The sequence below is a fragment of the Staurois parvus genome, unplaced genomic scaffold (assembly GCF_062004578.1).
Source record: "Staurois parvus isolate SC_StPar_1 unplaced genomic scaffold, SC_StPar_1.0 ptg000142l, whole genome shotgun sequence".
NCBI classification, from domain to species: Eukaryota; Metazoa; Chordata; class Amphibia; order Anura; family Ranidae; genus Staurois; species Staurois parvus.
Window position 1 is genome coordinate 3,480,731 of NW_028317938.1, and position 23,270 is coordinate 3,504,000.

Genomic DNA, 23,270 nt, shown 5'->3' on the forward strand with positions numbered 1-23,270 from the left:
TACAAAAGCTCAAGTGGGGGACCGAATAAAAAGTGTATTCCCACGACGTAGGGTGCATTTCCCGGTAGACATCAACCAAACCATAAGCTTGCAGCGTAGCACGCAATTTAGATTCCTGAGAGAGGTTGTGGCTAGGGGTCCCTCCCATCGGGTAATGGCGATTGACAGAGGAATTAAGAGCAACATTCGAGTCGCCCAGCAATAAGAGGATACCACGTTGGTGGTGCGAAATCACCTTCAGTAAGTGAGAAAAAAATTTGTGTTGAAATCTATTTGGCGCGTAATAACCCACCAGGGTCACCTCCTGATCCCAAAGGGATCTACCGGTGGGGTCAGCTATTTCCAGGTTGCAGGTAAACGGCAGATTGTGTCTAAAAGCAATCACCACGCCCCTATGCTTTTCAAGGGCCGAAGCAGAGAAAAAGGTCGGAAAATGGTGGGAGAGGTAGCGCGGCACGGAGGATTGAGAAAACCTGGTCTCCTGTAGGCAGACCACGTCCACGTCTTGGGAATTAAGATGATGAAACACTCTTGAACGCTTGGTTGGAGAATTAAAACCATGGATATTTTGAGAGAAAATCTTCAAAGGTTTTAAAGCCATACTGAGTCAAGGGAATTCAGCTGCCCTAGTACGCAAGGAATAACAGTCCAATCCTCAAATGCAGCCTTACCCTGGGCTGCCCCGGTTCCGTGAGAAAAAAGAAAAAAAACTAACGAAAAACGAGACATAAGAAGAAAATGTACACTCTAAGGTAGTGTACCGAAACCACACTCAGTGGAAATTGCGTCCTAACGGTAAGGACACACTCGCTCAGACTTCCACCCCACCTAGCATTCCTCACACTAAAACCCCCTCAACACTCCACTCCTTCGACCTCGCTACCACTTAAGAGGTCACTAAGGTCTTCTCTGAAGCCTGCCTCACCACCTACCCCCTTGACCTGTCCCCTCACAACTCCTACGATCACTCTCTTCCTCCATCCTACGCTCTCTCACACTCATCTTTAATCTTTCCCTCTCTACTGGCACATTCCCCTCCCCTCTAAAACACGCGCACATCACGCCCATACTTAAAAAAACCCTCCCTGGATCCCACCGACCTGAACAACCTTAGACCCATCTCCCTGCTGCCATTTACATCCAAACTCCTAGAGCGCTTAGTTTATAATCGCCTGAGTTCCCACCTCACCGACAACAACCTCCTTGATCCCCTACAGTCTGGCTTCCACCCCCTACACTCCACTGAAACTGCCCTACTCAAACTCACCAACGACCTGCTAACCGCCAAAGCTAATGGCCACTATTCCGTGCTCCTACTCCTCGACCTCTCTGTGGCTTTTGACACGGTTGACCTCCTCAAACTACACTCTCTTGGCCTCAGAGACTCTGTTCTCTCCTGGTTCTGTTCCTATCTATCACAGCGCTCCTTCAGTGTTACCTATAACGCTGCCACCTCCTCTTCACTCCCCCTCTCTGTTGGGGTCCCTCAAGGTTCTGTCCTCGGGCCCCTTCTCTTCTCCATCTACACCTCTTCCCTTGGCCAGTTGATACTCTCACGGCTTCAACTACCATCTCTATGCCGATGACACGCAAATCTATCTCTCTACCCCTCACCTCACCCCTTCAGTCTCCGCCCGTATCACAAGCCTACTGACCGACATATTGGATTGGATGTCACTCCACTTCCTCAAACTAAATCTTTCCAAAACTGAGCTCCTAGTTTCCCCCCAGCCCGCCCCCCCCCAACTTCTCCATCAAGACCAATAACACCACCATCAGTCCCTCCCCTCAAGCCAGAGTACTAGGTGTCATCCTAGACTCCAATCTGTCCTTCCACCCCAGGTCCATTCGCTGACAAACTCATGTAGACTTCACCTCCGCAACATCTCCAAAATACATCCGTTCCTTACCCCGGAAACCACTAAGAAACTCATTCATTCACTCCCTCATATCACGCCTCGACTACTGTAACTCCCTCCTCATCGGCTTACCTCACCGCAGGCTATCCTCGCTTCAGTCTATCTTGAATGCTGCGGCCAGACTCATCCACCTTACTAACCGCTCCATATCTGCCACCCCTCTCTGCCAATCCCTCACTGGCTTCCGATTGCCCAGTGGATAAAATTCAAAATGCTAACATTGACGTATAAAGCTGTTCATAATACTGCCCCAAACTACATCACCAAGCTGGTATCCAAATACCACCCAAAACGTACTCTCCGCTCCTCACAAGACCTACTCTCTAGTTCCCTGGTCTCCTCCTCCCATGTCCGTCTCCAGGACTTCTTCAGGGCTTTCCCCATTCTCTGGAACTCTCTGCCCCAATCCATCAGACTATCGCCTACTCTCCTCACTTTTAGGCGCACTCTGAAAGCCCATCTCTTCAGGGAAGCCTACCCCGCCCTCAGCTAATTACTGAACTCCTCCACTCTTCCTGCCACTCCATCACCCACAGCTATTTCCTCCTGTACCACTATCCCCTCCCTCCTAGATTGTAAGCTCCAAGGAGCAGGGCCCTTGAACCCCTCGTGTATTGAATTGTATTGTTGCTGTACTGTCTCGTGTACTGTCTCCCATTATAATGTTCAGCACTGAGCAAACTGTTGGCGCTATATAAATCCTGTATAATAATAATAATATGGGTGTGTCATAAACAACATAATACTAAAAGAACCTTTATTGGGAGGGGAAGGGAAAAGGGGAAGGAAAAAAAAAAAGAGGGGGGGGGAACAAAACAAGCAAAAAGACGTCAAGTACATTACCTTTAATAATGCATAATATGACACCATAACACATAAAATGTAAACAGGTACACAAACATATCAGCAGAATAGAAATAAGGCGTTCACGGGTCACAGCCCTGTTAGATCGGAAGCCGGCACCAATCATATAAGGCATAGGACCATGAGTCAAAGAGGTACAATAACCCCCCCCCCCCCCCCCCCCCCCAAAAAAAAAAACAAAAACATCGAACGATTTTCTCTTTGTTGATGAGCAGGATGTTTTAACTGATAACGATATTCTGAACGAAAAAATCCGGTTGAACAAGCAAGTGAAAATTTTTGTTGTTTCGCATCTGAATGACCGATTTTCTCTGTGGTGGTATGACGGTCATACAAAAAAAATCTATCAAGCGCTGTCGTGCATGGAGCGGAAACAGAAGATGACCCGGATGTTTATGTCCAAGGAATCTTTGTAAACACGAATGAAAAATCCAAATGTTAAAAGTAGATTTGCCTAATGAGATAATGAAACCAGAATTATGCATATTAAATTTTATGTATCACTATTTATGTATATAGGTAATGTAATAAACTATATTATACTCATTGCTGTTAATTGTGTATATCGCTCGTTCTGGCTGGAAGGGCAAGGCTACAAGTTCACACTGCATCACTTCCACTTGTACGGAAGACGTCAACACTATGTATTGCCCGTCGAACGATTTTTTTTTAGATTGGTTAATGTGGACCACGATTTTGACCAATGAATGAACGCCTCTCGGTCATTGGATGACCGATCGGTCGATTTCTAACTGTGTATTCCCACCTTAGGGCACTTTAAATATGACCAATGTTATAATAATGAATATACCAATGGTTTACTTTAGATATGTTGCATTTAGCATACATTTTTAAAATTGCTAGTCTTTCTTTCCATGCATTATTTTGGAGATGTAAAAATATTGTAACATCGACTTTGTTTTTGCACAGTGCTCCGCCTTTGCTTATGCCAGTGTCTGGAACACAATCATCTGTAGCTCCTGTGGTTGATAAATATGCAGTATTTAAAACCATCAATGTGGACCGCAAACTGGAAAGCACAAGTACTTTCTCAGGTAAGGCCCATGTTTTAAAAAAAACAAACAAAAAAAAAAACTGCGTAAGTATTGTATTCTGCTTAAATCGGTTTTTCAGAATTAAAAATTGATTATTTCAACTGTTTATCACTGTAGTCATCAGTTCTTCTGTATCCCCTGCTGATTGCTATGGGCACTGCACTTTCCCACTGAAACATTGACCCAGCTACAGACTTTAAGACTTCTATGAATTATTGCAAATTGATTCAGGACACAAATCAAGTGTGTAAAAGGTATTCATTTCCTTAGAAAATCATTGGTATTCCAGCTTAACGCGAGCTACTCTTAAAACTGCCCCTCCTAACACCGATGCTTACTAACGTGTATTTTCAGCTCTCTCCGATCCAGTCATGTGATCTCCCCTGTGTCAGCCAACAGCAGCTGCAGGGGAGAGGAGGGAGTGCTCCGATAACAGTTAGTAAAGCCTGGAGTAGTGACATCGCCCATAGGCGTCAATTGCTCATCTGCTCAGTGTTCCCTTCTCTCCCCCTGAAGCTGCAGTGGCTGACACATGGAAACTGGATCACGTAACTGGGCCTGAATATAGGTAAGTATATACATCTTTCTTACACAGGTTGGTTATCTTTTTTTCTTTTTAAAAGAAAAGCCATGCCAGGGAATAGACATCACAGCATGGATGATACTTTTGTTAGCCAGAAAAACCTGTTTGATTTAGTTGTACCTTTTTATTACTAGTGCCTAAATGACCTTACTTTTCTTGATAAACTCCACCAACTACCATCTCTCTGTACAATGGGTTTTTTCAGTCACCGAGTTAGTCTTTCAGTGAAAATGCAGCTGCAGCGCATGAAGTCAGCGGAAGCCAGGCCCCAGTAGTAAAGTGAAACTAAATGATGGGGCACAGATGATGCCTTTCTGACTACTGAAGGAGCCCTGTGCTCTCTGCTGCTAGGCAGAACTTTAACAGTTAGGTTTAAAGAACTGTGTTGAAGGGTTTTTGTTTGCATTCATACAAGTATGAGAATGCAACCCCCCCCCCCCCCTTGAAGTAAGTCAGTTGCAGGTCAAACAGGAGGCCGCATGCACCTGTCAAGGAATTTTTAATGATTTCAAAAGCATGTCAAACTGATGCCATTGACACAAGCCCATAGTTCATCAACACAGGCCCTAAGATGGAGTATAGGTTCACTTGAAAGTGGTATACTACCTTTGCAGCTGCTACAGTACAAGAATAGACTACCATAAGAGAATTTATTCTCTCATAGCGAGGGTGGTTTTCCGTATTTTTCTCATAAGTTGAGAGTTGTAAAGAGCTATTTATACTAATAACGTCTGAATAAACCCCGCAGTAAAGTCTGCTTAATCGCTTGCCCGACCACCCACAGTACTTTTACTGTAGCATTAATATATATTAATTTTTTAATTTTTTTTTGCATTTTCAGGGGGGAGTTCGACCGCCCTACCTGCACTGCTGATCATGGCTGCGGGTGTCAATCAGCGGGTCCCGGTCGGTGTTTACAATGCAGCCCTCCTCCCTGTCAGTTTGGGCACACTGATCAGGATGACTGAGCACAGCCATCCTGATCAGTGTGCTTACAGTGATGCACACACCCCCTGCCCCCTAGTAAAACACTCCCATCACACAGTTAACCCTTTGCCTCCAAATGTTAACCCCTTCCTCCCCACTGCCATTAGTACAGTGACAGTGCTTTTTTTGCACTGATCACTGTCTTGGTGTCACTGGGGATGTCAGTGACCCCAAGTCAGTCGTCCCCCCGTGTCAGAATGTCCGCCATAGTCCCGCCATAAGTTGCTGATCGTCACCATTGTTAGTATAAAAAAAAAAAAAATCTATACCGCCATTTGTAAACACTATATCTTTCACGTAAACCAATTCATTTACACATAATGAGTCCCCTTTTCTTTTTTTTTTCTTTTTTTTTTCCTTAGCAAAGACATGCCACAGAATACATTTTGGACAAAATTTATGACTATTTGATTTATAAATTTTTTTTTAGTGGATGTGTGTTATAGCAAAAAGTCCAAAATACTGTTTGTTTGTTTTTTTGTTTTTTTTTCAATAGCGCAAAAAATAGAAACCGCACAGGCGGTCAAATACCGCCGAAAGAAAGCTCAATTTGTGGGAAAAAAAGGACATACGTTTCACTTGGGTGCAGCGTTGCATGACTGTGCAATTGTCAATTAAAGTAACACAGTACCATAACACGAACTGCTTCTGTAACCGTTTCCTGACCCTGGCCCTATAGCAGAAACAGTGCTACAGTGCGACACGGGAGCGCAAAATCACTTGTGTGTATATATACGTGATTATACCAGCGATCACATTAGTATAGTGTCCCCAAAAATGCAGTGTTAGCGGGATCAGCCCCTATGCTTACTCACCCCCTTCTTCCCCAGCAAGTGCAGTGTCAGTAGGTCACTGTCACTTGATACATTGCACACAAAACCGCAGTGTTCGCAGAATCAGCACCCGTACTTCACCCATTCACTGCCCAACCTGGAATTCGGGTGGAAACCGCAAATTTAACTACTCCCCCTTTTTTTTGATTTTTTTTTTTTTGGAGCTTTTTTTCCCGGAAGATTTGTATGCATTCATTGTGAATCAAAGCAATTTATATGCTCAACAATTTATCGCTGCCAACCCAAATTCAAACCCTGCCAGACCATTCGCGTGAAAACCCATTACAGTTTCCAGATTTAAATTTTTTTGGGGCCTAACCCTCAACATGGGCATTACCAAAAAAAATGAATTGCAGTTGTATTGGTCCACAGACCCGATTCATAATATACCCGTGTTCTCTGCTGCCATGGCATAGATATGAGAGTATATTGTGTTTTATGCATTTCAACGCCAACACACTCTGTCGTCCTCAGGGTGACCCTGAATTTGACCGGCTCCACAAAATTCGGCCCCTCGTAAATCACCTTTTTTCATTAATTTTTATGGCCACCTTGCATTCAAACAATTTCTCCCCAGAAAGTGTGCCAGATATGGGGTCAAGATGTATAAGACCTGTGAGAGGGCAACAGGCTATACATATGTTTCGGATTTACAAGAGAAAAGATGTCACGTGGAGCCCCCCGGATGCCCAGACTACATGGGGAGTAGTGGCAAGATAGTTTGGAACTTGGTGTCATCCTTTTTCCATATGGGGTACCTCTTATACATGGACCATTTTTATTCAAGCATGCCACTGTTTAGACATTTGTACAATCTTGGAATTGGCGCATGTGGCACCGTGTGACCTAATGTGTGCCCACCATTAGAAGTGGGTGGATGCAGGGCATTATATTCTAATGGTGGGCATACCACACACTTTTTTTTCTGGCAGAGATTTCTTTTTTTTTTTTTTTTTCTTTCAGCCCACAGGATGCATACAAAAAAAAAACAACAAAAAAAAAAAGCATAGCATATATATCCAACAAGGACCAGCGACGTACTGGTACATCACTGGTCTTTGAATTGGTTATACCAGTATGATGCCTACAGCTGCAGGCATCATCCTGGTATCATTTTTTGTTTCAGCCAAATGACCATAGACCGGAATGGTGCCAATCATCTCTGTAGCGGAAGCTACAAGCATTTCATCACTTCAGTCTTGCAAGATATAATCAGCGCCATTTGTAAATTGGGAAAGCATCTGATCACACCAATCTTGGTGAGATTAGATATCGCCTCTGCCCTTACAATATCTAGACCACAGATTTCACAAAAAAGAATATGACAATGCCCATTCAAGTTTTATAGGTGATATTTCCATTCCCTGTGATAGGATTAAAAGTGATTAAAAAAAAAAACATTAAAGGGATGGTGTAAAAATAATTAAAGGAAAAAGAAAAGCACCCTCGCCACCCCCCCACACGCGTACGCATGCACCTGTGTGCGTGAGCGTTGACCCTCTGCCGGTTTGTAAACGGGTTGCACCATGCATGTGAGGTATCGCTGCGAACGTCAGATGAAGAGCAGTAATTCTGACACTAGACCTCCACTGTAAAAGCCTTTACAAGCTACCATTTTGCCTAAAATACTGTATAGATTTCAAATGGTACCAATTAAAATTCCAGAAGCCTTCTTTAAGATAATGAAAAAAATGTTAAGATACATATGGAAGAATAAAAAACCTAAAATAGCATATGAAACATTGAGTAGGACTAAAGAGAAAGGGGGATTGGGTCTACCAGATGTCAAGAGATACTATAAAGCAGTGGTTTTAGCAAGAATATATGACTGGACATTTAACCATAAGGGGAAAAGTTGGGTAACAATTGAAAATGATCTTAGTGGCATTAGATTGAGTCAGATGATATGGGTCCCACCACAGTTCAGGGGAATTAAAGAAAGCACAAGTATCTACACTTTAAATGTCTTTAGGGTATGGGACAATTTACACAAAAACATGAAATGGGAATTTAATTCTATATTAATGCCTCTCACAAATACTGAGTACTTTCCCCCGGGAAAGAATAAGATATCAGGGAGATGGTTTAGAAAGGAGGATACCCAACTGAGAGATGTTTTGGTGGAGGGGGAATTGAGATCACTTAAAGATTTAATAGAGAAGAAGGGAGATATTTTTATTAGAATAGATGAGTGGAAATATCATCAATTGAAATGTTTTATTGGAAATCTACCGAAACCCCTGAGAATAAAACAGGAGTGGAATATGTTTGAAAGGTTGTTAGAGACACGAAGGGATGGGAAGCACGGTATTTCAAAAGTGTATAGAATACTCACAGAATTAGACACAAACACAAAGTTAATTTTTATTACAAAATGGGAAAGGGATATGGGAGTTGGGTTTGATGAAGATAGACAGAGAAAGATGTTTAGATTGATACACGATAATGTTAGTATGAGAGAGGTTGAGGGTGAGCCAAAATTTATTCCGTTATCTTTTTAGTAAAAAAAAAAAAATCCAAATTAGTTTATAAGCAAAAATTATAATTTTTAAACATTTTTTTTTTACATTTTTTTTTTTTTTTATATTTTTTATTTTTTTATTTTTTTTTATATACTGTCACCCTAGCAGTACAGTGTCACCATGGTGACACTGTACTACTTGTGAGGGGTGATAAAGATTTTTTTTTTTTTTTTTACACTGATTGCTTTTACATCCTATATGGGTGTAAAAGCAATCATTTCTCTTTCTCTCTGTGTGCATTCTTGCACTCATTGAGAAATACAGAGTGAGCTGTGATTGGTCACAGCTTGTCACATGGTACAAGGCTTTTGTGAATAGCCTTGTACCATGTGACCTCTGTGATCATTCACAGATTTCACACATAGTAAGCAATGATGTCAGAAGTGACATCTTGCTTACTACTTTGCATGTGATCACTGATTGGCCAATCAGTGATCACATGATCGGGACCTCGTACAGAGGTCCCGTCCGACGATCGGTGTTTCACTGTGTCCGGAGGACACAGCGGGCACCGGATCGCGGTGCTGCGCGCTCCCAGGGAGCGCGCACAAGCGTTTATAGACAGCCACCTGACCCTGCAGTGCCACCGTCCGGCCGTTTATATACAATGTATGCAGTTTGTCGCCATTGCACGGGGCATGCGCAGTTTTAAAGCATGTCATGTTTGGTATCCATTTACTTGGCCAATTATTTGGAAAAATATAAAAGATGATGGTATGCCAATATATTGTGTTTTTGTGCATTAAAAGTAAAAAAAGTGTATTTTTTTGCAAAACATCTGCATTTGAAAAATCACTGTGCGAGTACTATGTGACATAAAAAATTGCAGCACCCACCATTTTATTCACTAGGGTGTCTGCTTTAAAAAACTATATAATGTTTTGGGGTTCAAAGAATTTCCTAGCAAAAAATACTGATTTTTTTTTTTTCACGGGAACAAAGTGTCAGAAAAGGCTTGGTCTTCAGGTGGTTAGAAGAATGAATGATGTGTGGCATAAACTTCTAATAAACTTCTAAAGTGTCAGAAAAGGCTTGGTCTTCAGGTGGTTAGAAGAATGAATGATGTGTGGCATAAACTTCTAATGCTGAGCATAAAATGCCCCCACCGCCCAAAACAACTTCTTTTTTGGAACGTAGACACCCCAAACCATTTGCTGAGAAGCATGTTGAGTCAATAGAAGAATTTTATTTTTTGACCAAGTTTTTGGAAAATGACAAAAAAAAGTTGTTTTTATTTATTTTATTTTTTTTACACACAATTTGTCTCTTAAACGATTTATTGCTCACACGTGCCATGGGTATATGTGTAATTGCTCCCTTAAATACATTCTGCTACTTCTCCTGAGAAGGGGGTCCCGAATATGGGGCTTTATTTCCTCATTACACTTCCTGACTATCACAGTTTTGGAGGCCCTGAAATGCCAGGATAGCACCAAACCCCCCAAAATGACCCCTTTTTTGGAAAGTGGACTCCCCAAAGAATTTGATAAGAATCATGTTGAGTATTTTGCATATCTCGTTTGTTGCCCCAAGTTTTTGGAAAATGAAGAAAGAAAACAAAAACATATTTTTCCTTTTTTTTATATTTCAAAACCTTTTGAGAAAATTAGATTTGCAAAATACTCACCATGCCTCTTTTTAAATTCCTTGGGGTATCTACTTTCCAAAAAGGGGTCCTTTGGGGGGGTTTGGTGCTATCCTGGCATTTCAGGGCCTCCGAAACTGTAATGGGTGAGGGAAGTTACGCACCTTCCGGCTTTCAAAGTGGTCATTGGATTTTAGGCTCCTGTATGTGGCTAGGCTCCCAAAGTGTCTCGCATGTGGTATTCCCATACTCAGTAGAAGTAGCAGAATGTATTTTGGGGTGTAATTCCACATATACCCATGGCATGTGTGAGAAATATTCATTTAAATAACAACTTTTGTGTTAAAAAAAAAAAAAAAAAAGTTTTTTTCACTTTCCAAAAACTTGTGGGGGAAAAAAAATAAATCTTCCATGGACTCAATATGCCTCTCAGCACATAGCTTAGGGTGTCTACTTTCAGAAAAGGGGTCATTTGGGGGTGTTTGTACTATCCTGGTATTTTTATCACCTCAAATGTGTTAGGCAGTCAGAAAGTAAAAGCTGTGTAAATTGCATGACTGTGCAATTTATCAGTTGAAATAGTGCAGCGCCGAATAGCAAAAAGAGGCCTAGTCATTAACCACTTCCCATCCGGCCGTTGTATATAAACGGCCGGACAGTGGGAGTGCAGGGGTGGGAGGTCATTGACCTCCGGACACAGTGGAACACCGATCATTGTACAGGACCTCTGTGCGAGGTATCGATCGTGATCACTGATTGGCCAATCAGTGATCACATGCAGAGTAGTAAGCAAGAGGTCACTTCTGACATCATTGCTTACTACGTGTGAAATCTGTGAATGATCACAGAGGTCACATGGTACAAGGCTATTCACAACAGCCTTGCACCATGTGACAAGCTGTGACCAATCACAGCTCACACAGTATTTCTGAATGGCTGCAAGAATGCAGCCAGAGAGAAGGAAAAATGATTGCTTTTACAGTCTTTATGGGTGTAAAAGCAATCCATGTAAAAAAAAAAATAAAAAAAAAATATTCATAACCCCCCCACAAGTAGTAAAAATGTCACCATGGTAACATTGTACTGCTAGGGTGACAGTATGTAAAAAAAACAAACAAATATTTAAAAAAATTTTTTACAATTTTTTATTTTTTTAAAATGATATTTTTGGTTAGAAACTAATTTGGTATGTTTTGTTAAAAAAAACAAAAAAAAAACAAAAAAAAACTAAATTTTGGCCAAGATTTATGAAGAAAGATTATTTATTTGCAAAATCTTATAAGAAAAACACTTTTTTTTTTTTTTCAAAATTTTTGAACTTTTTAATTTATATAGCAAAAAAAATAAAAATCCCAGTGGTGAATAAATACCACCAAAATAAAGCTTTATCTGTCTCAAAAAAAAATGCTAAAAAATTCATATGGGTACAGTGTTGCATGACCGCACAATTGTTATTCAAAATGTGATAGCGCTGAAAGCTGAAAATTGGCCTGGAGAGGAAGGGGGTAAAAGTGTCCGGACTTGAAGTGGTTAAGGGGGGTAAATCCTTTGGATGGCAAATGGGTAAAAGCAGAATAAAGTCAATGTTCATCTAATAACCTATATTGTTTGTGTTTTTTTCTTTGTGTATGTTTTGCTTGCGCAGGAGATGGTTTTGCAGACTTCAAATCTTCTTCAGCAGATGATGGATTCACAGACTTTAAAACAGCAGACAGCATATCTCCTTTAGACACTCCGTTAAGAGAAACTCAGACGTCTCTTGGATTTAATACTGTCCCCACCCAGAAATCTCCTACTCAACTGAAATCCTCATCCGACCTTTCATTTTCTTCTGTAACAAGCAATGCCTTTCCAAAAACATTCCATGCACCCAAGCCTGTGTCATTGCCTGTGCCTGCACTTTCATTAGCAGCATCTTCATTACCATTCTCTTCCTCATCTTCATCCACATATGTTTCTGTGTCAGCTGTGCCTGCTAAAATTTCCTCCTTACTTGATGATTTTGGAGACTTTACACTTTTTGGAGGACCAGCCAGCACTACATCTGTTGGTAGCCAAAATGACTTTACGGACTTCTTGACAAGTAATAGCACTTCTGCTGAACAAAAAACTGGAGACAAATATGAAGCTTTCAAGCAGGAATCATGTACAGTTGATCCAGTACTCTCTACTGGTTTAAACCAAAACCTTCAAACCACCTCTTCAGCATCCAGTAATAAATATGATTTATTTGAACACCTTTCTCTGGACAGTTCTAGCACAGGGTATGAGGAATCTAAAGATGCTGCCAGTCTCCCTAAAGACAGTGACTTTACATTCCAGTATGACAAATTCACTACCACCGAGAGCAACTCTGAAAAATCTTTTGTGGACAAGTTTGCTGCTCTCAAGCAAGCCAAAGAGGACTCCGTCTCTATTAAGTCATTAGACCTTCCTTCGATCGGTGGCAGCAGTTTTGGGAAGGATGACTCTGAAGATGCACTTTCTATCCAGTTTGACATGAAGTTGTCAGACTTGGGCGGGGAATTGAAGCATGGTATGTCTGATAGTTCTCTGGATTTGCCAACGGTTAGTGGTCAGCATCCGCCTGCTGCAGGTGAGGAATTGGTTAGATTGCTTTGGTAAAGGGACCATGGCTGTAAACTAAACTAGATACCACATATTTGTGAGCTTTATGCTGTGGCAGTTTCTCTTTTTTCTTCTATATATCATACAGTGAAGATATCCCATGTGCACAGTATTACAGTAACTCCTTAGATATTTATTTAGCATGTATTCTATAATTATTTTCAATTGAGTTGGCAGAACAGGGTAGTTATTTATAGCTATAGAGAGAAGATGAGTGTGAGAGTGTAATTTTTGTTTACTTTTTTTTTTTTTTGTGATGTGGAACACTTCAGTATTATAAAGAAGCTGCATTTGTGCAATTGCTTCTGTTAAGTTCAGTGGAATGTGCAATACTCGCCTAGCTGTGGTAACCTTTAACTGAATATGACCTGGTTCCATGTATGGTGGTGCTTGCTCGTACTTGTTTTGGACTATAAATTGATTCTGTGGGGGCACCTTGATATCTATACTTGTGGGGCAGGTGGGTTCAACGTCCAAAATCAAACTTTGCTCCCTCTTGGCTCCAAGCTCCTTCTTTTATCATTCACCTGTCAGATAATAGAACCTTGGTGGGTAGTAAATACTATGGCATTTTGACAGTGTAATGACAAGGGCAGGGGCGGACTGACCACTCGGGCACTGCCCGAGGGCCCAGGGTCAGTAGGGGGCCCCATGAAATGCCCCTGGTACTTTTTTTTTTTTTTTTTTTTTTTTTTATAGGCTTTTTTGGGTGTGGGCAAGGACACAGGGGCCTCATGATCCCCTATTGCCCGGGGGCCCCATGAGTTGTCAGTCCGCCCGTGGACAAGGGTTGGACTAAGTCCCAAGAGAGATGGGGCTTAATCTCAATTTAACAGTCGAGGCCTCATATATACCTTGGGCGTTGAATCCTTAGGGCTCCATGGAAAAGTGTGGATCAATTTGAAGACTAAAACTTGTATATGCAGGCAGTTCAGCTTTGTTACTCTAGAAATGTTTGTAGGGCTAGGTCAAGGTCACTTTAAATTACTAATGGCTATCCGAGAAGCAGTGTCTTTTAGCGGACAAGCTTTGCAAACCTTCCATGCAGTATCAGGGAGGATCTTTACATTTTGAGATCAGAACTAAAGACCTGCTGAGAGTGAAAATTTCAAAAATAACTTTACATGATGAATCTGTAAATAGAATGCAGATAAGGGGGAAAAAAATCACACATAAAAGGTGCCTAGAGGTTTTCTGCAGTCTTCTTATGTATCCATCCTATCTGTTTACCTGATGTTCACTGAAGTATATCTGTAAGGTTTACAGATAAAACTCAAAACACAATTTAAGTGTTTAATGTATGAATTGAGGGCACAGTATCTAACTGGACAGCCTTTAGTCAGTATTCATTTTTTTATTATGCAGATTTTTTTTTTTTAAAAGTGCCAAAATGCACAGTGTTAAAAAGATAGCTCTTTCAAGGTGTTTTGTAAGCAACTGTACTTCTAAAAATGACAGCTGCAGCAGTATTCCAGTTATAAAGTTTACAATAACGTATATTAAAAGAATCTCTATTATGGATTTTTTTTTTTTGTTTTTTTTTTTTACTGTTGTGTTCTCCATGGAACAAATTGCATATGGTACTTTGTTCCATGAAGCTGCTGTAGGTGCTTTCTAAGTCTAGCTTTGAGGTCCAGGCCTTCTATCTGCCTGCCATAGCTGATCCAGCAACATCTCTGAAAGAAATAGCTGCTTCATAATGACAGCTTATTCCAGATGTGAGCACTTTTCACAGACCAGTAACTGCGGACAAAATGCAAAGGCATGAGGAAGGGGAAGCTGGCATTTGCATTCCTCTTGCCATTGCTTGTTTGTGAAAAGTGGTAACAACTGAGCTGTTATGAAGCAGCCTTCTGATTCCTAGCTGCTGTCAGATCGGCCATGGCAGGAGGGGGGGGGGATAAAAAAAATCAACCTCATAAGCACTCTTGATTGTGTTTCTTTGTTTCATCACCTTTCTTTGATACTTGACTTGGTACTAGACACTATGGTCTGCATGTAAATGTGCTGAAAATATAAAGGCGTAATGCAAAGGCAGGAAATTAAGGGATTCGTAAACTGAATATCTTTGTGTATTAACCACATACAGTACCTGTAAAAGGTGTTCACCCACAAACATTTTCATGTTTTATTGTCATAAATCATTAAACCAGTGGATTTAAAGCCTGAACTCCATGCAGATAAAAAGACACAAATTAATGCTGCACTGTATATATTTACACATTAAGTGTGGTTTTTGAATGCTAGCATTGGAAGTACTTGAATTTTGGTTAGGTGTTGGCCTTTTCTAATTTCTACTGCATTTCCTGGATTAAGGGAGGGAGATGCAGCGCATGGAGCCAATTGGGAGGAAAGGGCAGAGTGATAGAGGGATTAATTTGTTAGGGTGCTGCTTCTCCTTTCACTCTGGCCACATTCTTAAAGTATGAGACTTATACAGGAGTGTGATAATTTAAAAAAAAAAAAAACTACTTATCCAGGGACTAATTCGGGGCCCCAATCTACTTGCCCTCATGACAATCTACTTGTCCAGATGAAAAAAAAAATGTAATCAAAACCGTATTTAAATCGGAGGTGATTTTAGGTATGTCTGGGGCTTTTAAAAACAAAAGAGGCTTTATGGCGACTTAAACGTGTAATATTTTTAACATTGTGCTGTTTTTCTCCTCCTCCCCTCCCTGCCCGTCTCCAGCACTGCATCCAGGGACTAGCAGGGAGGAGAGACCTTGCAGTGTAATCAGCACCGATTGGCTGCTCGTCAGGAAAGGGTGGGTCAGGTCTTATACGTTTATCCCTTTTGCTGCCAGAGCCGTTTTTTGCACTCATTTAAAAAATAATTTTAGGCCTGAAGATTACATAAAACTCCCAAACATGATATATTTTGTGAAAGTAGAGACACTAGAGAATAAAATAGTGGTAGTTCCAATTTTTTTATGACGCATGATATTAACGCAAAATTTCAGTAAAAAATACAAGTGAGTTTAATTTTAGGGCACCAAAAAGCAATAAATTGCTTTTTTTTTTTTTTCTGTTAAGTATGTTAAAGTTGAGGTTGCAGCGAGTAAATAGATATCCAACATGTCAAACCTTACATTTGTGCACGCTCGTGAACTGGCAACGAACTTCAGTACCCTATATTTTCTGTAGATCGGCACTTTTAAAGCTCCTCATAGGTCACCAGTTTAGCATTACGGAGGAGGTCTGGTGCTAGAATTATTAGTCTCTCAACAGGGACCCGGAAGTGACATCATAATATCACTTCCAGGTCATCACAAGAAGGGGAGGTGGAGTGGACTTGTCTGCTCTTCTCCCTCCCCTCTAGCCAACAGCACACCGGGCCCGCAGGTGGGCAAGCGCAGCCCAGGAGACCTCACATCGGAGGTGCGGAGAGGCTGGCACTGTGTGGAGTGCTGCCACCGATTGCTTCACCTGATAGGTGAGCCCTGCTGCTTGCCCACAGCAGGGCTAAAGATACAGAAACTACCTGCCCGGCGCCCGAAAATACATGTGTCAAGCGATAGGCATCCAACATCTCTGCTGTACATGCACAGAACTGTGCCATATGTGGCACTGTTCAAATCTTACGATAAATTAAGCTGCTTTTATCTATTAATTTTGCGTATATAGCAGTTTGCCTAAAGTTCAACTATAATTTTTTTTTTTTTTATGCTAATCAACAAACCTTCTCAAAGTCAAAACTGATTTCTGAAAATTGATTTAAATTACAGTGAAAAAAAACATAAAATAACTGGCTGCATTTGTATCTATCCCCGCCAACTCAGTATTTCTTGCTTTTGCCATTGCCAACAATTACAGTCTCGAGTCAGTGTGTGGATAGGTCTCTATCAGCATTCCACATTGTGTTACATGGGCATCCTGAGTAAACCTCCTTTTTTAGGTTCAGCCACAAATTCTCTCTTGGATTGAGATCTGAACCTTGTCTCTGCCATTCCAAGATAATAACATTTTAATGTCTTGTGTAGTTTGTGCCCTTATACTTGAAGCCACTGTCTTGCTCAAAGACAAATTATGTGAATTTTCTTTTTGTATTTTTGGTCCTTTTTGAAGCTGTAACTTGTGAAACATCCAGCAAAATTATGTCCATAAACTAGATTTGCCATAGAGGTATGTAACTTTCTTCAGGGTTATTATAGGTCTCTTGGTGGCTTTTCTCATTGATGCCCTTCTGCAGTGGCTACTAACTCTGGTTGGACAGATTTACCATCATGCCATACTCTTTTTATGTCTTACTGTTTGTTTTTTAACTCTGTGCAGAGAAGGGAAGATGGACGCTGCTCATACCAATCCCAAGGAGTCAGCGAAAGATGCTATGTTGTGAGTGGCCTCATCCGTCACTCTGGCTATGCCCTCTGATGCGTTTCACTCCACCCATAGGGAGCTTGGTAACAGTAGCCTCTGTGACCAAACCCCCTATGGGTGGGGCAAAACACATCAGAGGGTGTTGCCGGAGTGATGGCTGAGGCCACTCACAACATAGCATCTTTCTCTCTCTGACTCCTTCAGATTGATAGGAGCAGCGTCCATCTTCCCTTCTCTGCACATTGTCAAGCCTCTGGATTAGCTTGGGACGCTGTTCCCCTCTTTCCTTGCCAGCGGGTGATCGCAATTTTTTCAGCGAATTGGAAATTTCCTTGTATCCATTTCTGACTTCTGCTTTTCACTAACTTTTTTTTTTTTTTGTCATAGAATAGCTTGGACATTGTCATTATGGGTAGACCATATATATATGTGTGTGTGTGTGTGTGTGTGTGTGTGTGTGTGTGTGTATATGTATGTGGCCCTCCAGGTGTTGAGGAACTGTAAGTCCCATGAGGCCTTGCAAGACTCTTGACAGCCACAGACTAGACTCGCAGAGGCATGATGGGACTTGTAATACTTCAACAGCTGGAGGGCCATAGTTCGGAGACCCCTGCTCTAGACTATGGTGTTCTAGCAGTTTTGGCGTGTTATCATAATGGGGTAGTTACATGCAACCAGTTATTCTATGTTTTCATTGTAAGCAATAATCGCAAGGATCTTTTTTTACTTTGACATTAAATAGTATTTCTTTTGTTGGTCATGTAAAAATAAATGTGCTGTGATTCCTGGTTCTATGGTAGTAAAACATGAAAATGTCCAAGGAGGTAAATATTTCGTATTGGTACGGCAATAAAACACCCCTCTAGCATTTCTGGCTGTGACCATCATAAGTAAGGACAGATGAATTTACTTGCTGGTATCCATCTGACCTTGGCACAGACATGAGGGTGTGGTTAGCTGAGAATGCCCCTCCTGACGTCTCCTGGGATGTATGACATCATTTGCCTAGGCCTGGAGACCAGGAAGGAACAATACAAATGTAAAAAAAAAAAGTTTAACTCAAATATAATATGATACAATTTCCTATCTGTTTACTAGTATGAGCAGCATAAGGATTAAAAATAGTCAGTGTTGATTGAGAGAATGAAGTTCCACTTTAAGTTAACGCCTTGGCGCCGGCACCTTCCGGCCTTTTAAGGGTTTCAGAAGCCGGGAGACGGGCAGGATTTTAGGGTCATGTGACTGCTGTGATTTGCTGTTACGGCAGTCACATGATTGGGAAAGATCCCAATCAAAAGAGGAGATCGGGACCTTTCCATGAGTACCAGACGTGTGCTGGGAGCGCGCAGGACACGTGTTCTCAGCACCTATGTTTTTCTTAATTGCACGCAAATGTGTGGTTGCTCAGCATCAAGGCCCAGATGCCAGGAGGCTGCACATTTGCGTGCGGCCGGCGCAAAGAGGTTAATTGTAGGGGCAAATCCATCCCTCTACTCCACAGTTAAGTTTTGGCATATGACTGTTTTAATAGGCGAAGGGCTCAGTGATGGGGCTTCAAGCATAGCATTCTTTAGAATGTACATTCACTGCACACCTCAGTGCCGGAATGAATGAATTTGCATACATGGGATTGACATCATTCTCCGCTGACCAGTCAAGATGGGTGAGGTGATTTGACCTAGAAAACTGTTTGGAAGCATCTTAGCTAGTTGAGACTCACTTTAAATTGCAGTATTGTTTTCAGCAAACCACATAGTTCACCACATAGTTCACTTAAAAGCCATAAGTATAGCATGTACAGCTTTTTATTTTTATGCATTGTTTTGTTCCTTATCTAGTGACAGTGTTTTTGTTGGGTTTTGTGCTGTACTATACAGTTTCAGAAGTGTTTGATCAAATTGGGTGTGTGGGGTTTTTTTTTTGTATAGCATCACCCGCTTTTCCAGAAAAATAAAAAGCCCATTCTCCCTAACGGTGTAATTTAGAGTTTTGTATATGAACTTGCATTAGTCCAACATTCTGGAGTTCTTTTCTGTTGCAAGAAGGGTATTGGCTCTGTTATGATGTGCCCAGACTTGCTAACCATTTAATCTTTGACATATTCAGTGTCTTGAAAAAATATTCATACCCCTTTGAAATTTTCCACATTTTGTCATGTTACAACCAAAAACATAAAAGTATTTTATTGAGATTTTATGTGATGGACCAGCACAAAGTGGCACATAATTGTGAAGTGGAAGGAAAATGATAAATGGTTTTCAAAATTTTTTTACAGATGTGTGAAAAGTGTGGCGTGCATTTGTATTCAGCCCCTTGAGTCAATACTTTGCAGAACCACCTTTCGCTGCAATTACAGCTACAAGTCTTTTTGGGGATGTCTCTACCAGCTTTGCACATCTAGAGAGTGAAATTTTTGCCCATTCTTCTTTGCAAAATAGCTCAAGTTCTGTCAGATTGGATGGAGAGCATCTGTGAACAGCAATTTTTCAAGTCTTGCCACAGACTCTCAGTTGGATTCCCAATGTAGCTCTGGCTGTATGTTTAGGATCGTTGTCCTGCTGGAAGGACAACCTCTGCCTCAGTCTCAAGTCTTTTTGCAGACAGTAACAGGTTTTCTTTTAAGATTTCCCTGTATTTGGCTCCATCCATCTTCCCATCAACTCTGACCAGCTTCCCTGTCCCCGCTGAAGAAAAGCATCCCCACAACATGATGCTGCCACCACCTTGTTTCATAGCGGGGATGGTGTTTTCAGGGTGATGTGCAGTGTTAATTCCCCCCCACACAGTGTTTTGCTTTTAAGCCAAAAAGTTAAATTTTGGTCTCATCTGATCAGAGCGCCTTCCTCCACATATTTGCTGTGTCCCCCACGTGGCTTCTCGCAAACTGCAAACAGGACTTCTTATGGCTTTCTTTCAACAATGGCTTTCTTCTTGCCACTCTTCCATAAAGGCCAGATTTGTGGAGATCACGACTAATAGTTGTCCTGTGGACAGATTCTCCTACCTGAGCTGTGGATCTCTGCAGCTCCTCCAGAGTTACCAAGGGCCTCTTGGCTGCTTCTCTGATTAATGCTCTCCTTGCCTGGCCTGTCAGTTTAGGTGAATGACCATGTCTTGGTAGGTTTGCAGTTGTGCCATGCTTTTTCCATTTTCGGATGATGGATTGAACAATGCTCTGTGAGATGTTCAAAGCTTGGGATATGTTTTTTTATAACCTAACCCTGCTTTAAACTGCTCCACAACTTTATTCCTGACCTGTCTAGTGTGTTCCTTGGCCTTCATGATGCTGTTTGTTCACTAATGTTCTCTAATAAACCTCTGAGGGCTTCACAGATCAGCTGTATTTATACTGAGATTAAATTACACAGGTCAACTCCATTTACTAATTAGGTGACTTTTGAAGGCAATTGATTTTCACTAGATTTTAGTTAGGGGTGTTAAAGGGGGCTGAATACAAATGCACGCCATACTTTTCAGATATTTATTTGTAAAACATTTTTAAAAACAATTTATAATTTTTTCTTTCACTTCATACTTATGTGCCACTTTGTATTGGGCTATCACATTAAAACCCCATAAAATACATTTACCTTTTTGGCTGTAACGTGGACAAAATGTGAAAAATTTCAAGGCACTTTAGGAATTACACTGGTTCTGTGGCTAGTTAAGTGCATATAAGGCATTGAGTGAGTCAAATAAATCACAGAGCCTGCATATAGTTGATATTTTGGATACTAACTATGGGGGCACCCATTAGGAAGGAGCAGCCAAGAGCGCTGGTGGGGGACCTGAGAAGAGGAGGATCTGGGTTGCTCTGTGCAAAACCACTGCACAGAGCATGTAAGTATAACATGTTTGTTATTTAAAAAAAAAAAACAAAAAATGGAACCTTTTAGTATCGCTTTTAAATGTAACGTCTAATGAGAACTGGGGGTTGTCAATGTTGACATATTGAAAATTATAGTAGCATGTGTGTCATGCTTACCTGCTTTGTTACTGAACCTGACAGGTAAACAGGCCAGGAAATTTGACTTTACAATTTGCTGCATGCTTGTTCTGGTTTAGTAACACAAAGTAGGCAGAAATCTTGGCATACAGGTGATGTCCTTTATTGGCAAACTTAACTTTTTAAAGATGCGAGTTTTTGGGTTCACTGAGATCCCTTTTACAGGCAATTCATGTACACCAGCAGTTTAACTGTGATATCTTTAAAGCACTAAACCCTGCTATCCTTTATAGCCAAGGAAGCTGCCTTCTTAGCCTCTGATCACATGTGTAACACCATGGCAACTACAAATCATTTATTTACACCAGCCATTTGATGGTGTGACAGTTTGGTTGAGAACATGCCTTGAGTACAAGTTTGGGAAACCGATAAATCATTGGGTTTAGTTCTGCTTTAATGTGATGTCAGATCTGAATTCTAGTGGACGCTACACCACACATTAATGTATCTGGTAAATAAGAGAGGAAGTTGACAGGCATAGCTTTGTGTTTTCCAGACCATATACTGGTATTTTAAGTGCTGCTATATATTTTTTTTTTTCTTGTAAATTGCTGTGTCTTAAAAGTTCTGCGACCACACTCAGACGATGATCATAATACCTCAGTGAGTTTGTATTTTGAAATATAACTAATTAAACAATATTCTAGACATCTGTATATTAAGCAATATATCTAAATTGAATTCTGTTAAATATATGGCATTATATGTTACTCTCACTTACTGGGTATTTTCTAGGGCTCTTGTGAATGTTTCATCCCTGGCTCTGTTCTAAACAGTAATTGTGCCTGTCTTTTTTCATTTGTGTTCTGTAAGATCCAATTTCCATTTTAATAGTCCGAATTCTCGTTCTTTAATAATTTGCATAACATTTGTTTGGTTGCAACTCATCCCATGCGACAGAAATGTTATGATTATTTTAATTTGGATTTCGTTGGTCTTTGTTTTCCCCTTTACTCCTACACCATGATTTACTCTGAAACACTTTCTGGATGAAGATCCCATTTCTTTTAATATTCCATCAAGTTTGGCTTTTGTTTAGTATTCTACCTCCCAATGCCAAGCAAGTCATTACCTACTCTACTGTACCTTTTACCTTCCTTCCTTGTGTTACTTGCACCAGAAGTCTCTGTTTGTATTGTAGAATGTTCAACAGGAGTCACAAATATTCTATTTAGTTAAGTGGCATCAATTGCCAGCATCAGTTGTATATTCCAGCAAAATGGGGATGTCCCAGCGTTTTTCTACTTTGGCAGTGGTTCCAACTAAAATAATTTTTTTTTCTGAACCAATAGAAGTTTGACCCAGTAGTAAAGGTTCCCTTAGAGGTAATTCAGAAGGTCAGTACTTTGATGTCTAATGAGATTAATACCATCAGCTCTAAACGTGTAAAGAAAAATTAGAAACCTTTGCCTAACCTTGCCATTTGCAGTGGACCAGAACACAAATCCCTTAAGAACCAAACTCCAGAAAACCTTAAAATCCTCCCTTGCAGTGAGTCTGCGCCCATACCACTCATTTATGTCTAGGGGACAGAAAAGGCTTTTGTTTTTTTAACCAAATTCCCTGTTTCTATGGCAGACAGGACCTCCCCTATACTCCAACCATGGACTGTTCCCAATGACTTCACATCCAGTGCAGGACTGTATGCCCTGTATCAGTGTTGATGTCAGAGGACCTTAGACTGCCGGGGCATAGGGGAGAAGAGGCTGCAGAGCCTTGTCTAGGAGCCCAGAGGGGACTGCAGGAGCAGAGGTTTGGGTAAGTAAAAGTGTTTTATTAAGACCCCTATACATAAAAGAGCAGTTAACCCCTGCAGTGCAGGCACAGCTCCACTGCAAAGTAGACTTTTTAGGTTCCCTGGAGTTTAGCTTTTAATGTTAGCTATGTGTCCCTTGATGGTAAACATGGAAGCTGTTGAGGTGGCTGGACTAGTCCACTGCATACATCTCAATGTACCTAATCCATTGT

At 41.0% G+C, this 23,270-nt stretch overlaps 1 protein-coding gene across 1 annotated transcript in view; it reads left to right on the forward strand.

The window, feature by feature from the left end:
• SYNRG (synergin gamma) overlaps window positions 1-23,270 on the forward strand; it is a 124,146-nt gene that overhangs the window by 71,539 nt on the left and 29,337 nt on the right. The window contains exons 11-12 of the mRNA XM_089673598.1: window positions 3,714-3,838; window positions 11,994-12,944. Of these exons, the coding sequence (XP_089529724.1) occupies window positions 3,714-3,838; window positions 11,994-12,944 (1,076 nt within the window). The remainder of the gene's footprint in view (window positions 1-3,713; window positions 3,839-11,993; window positions 12,945-23,270) is intronic.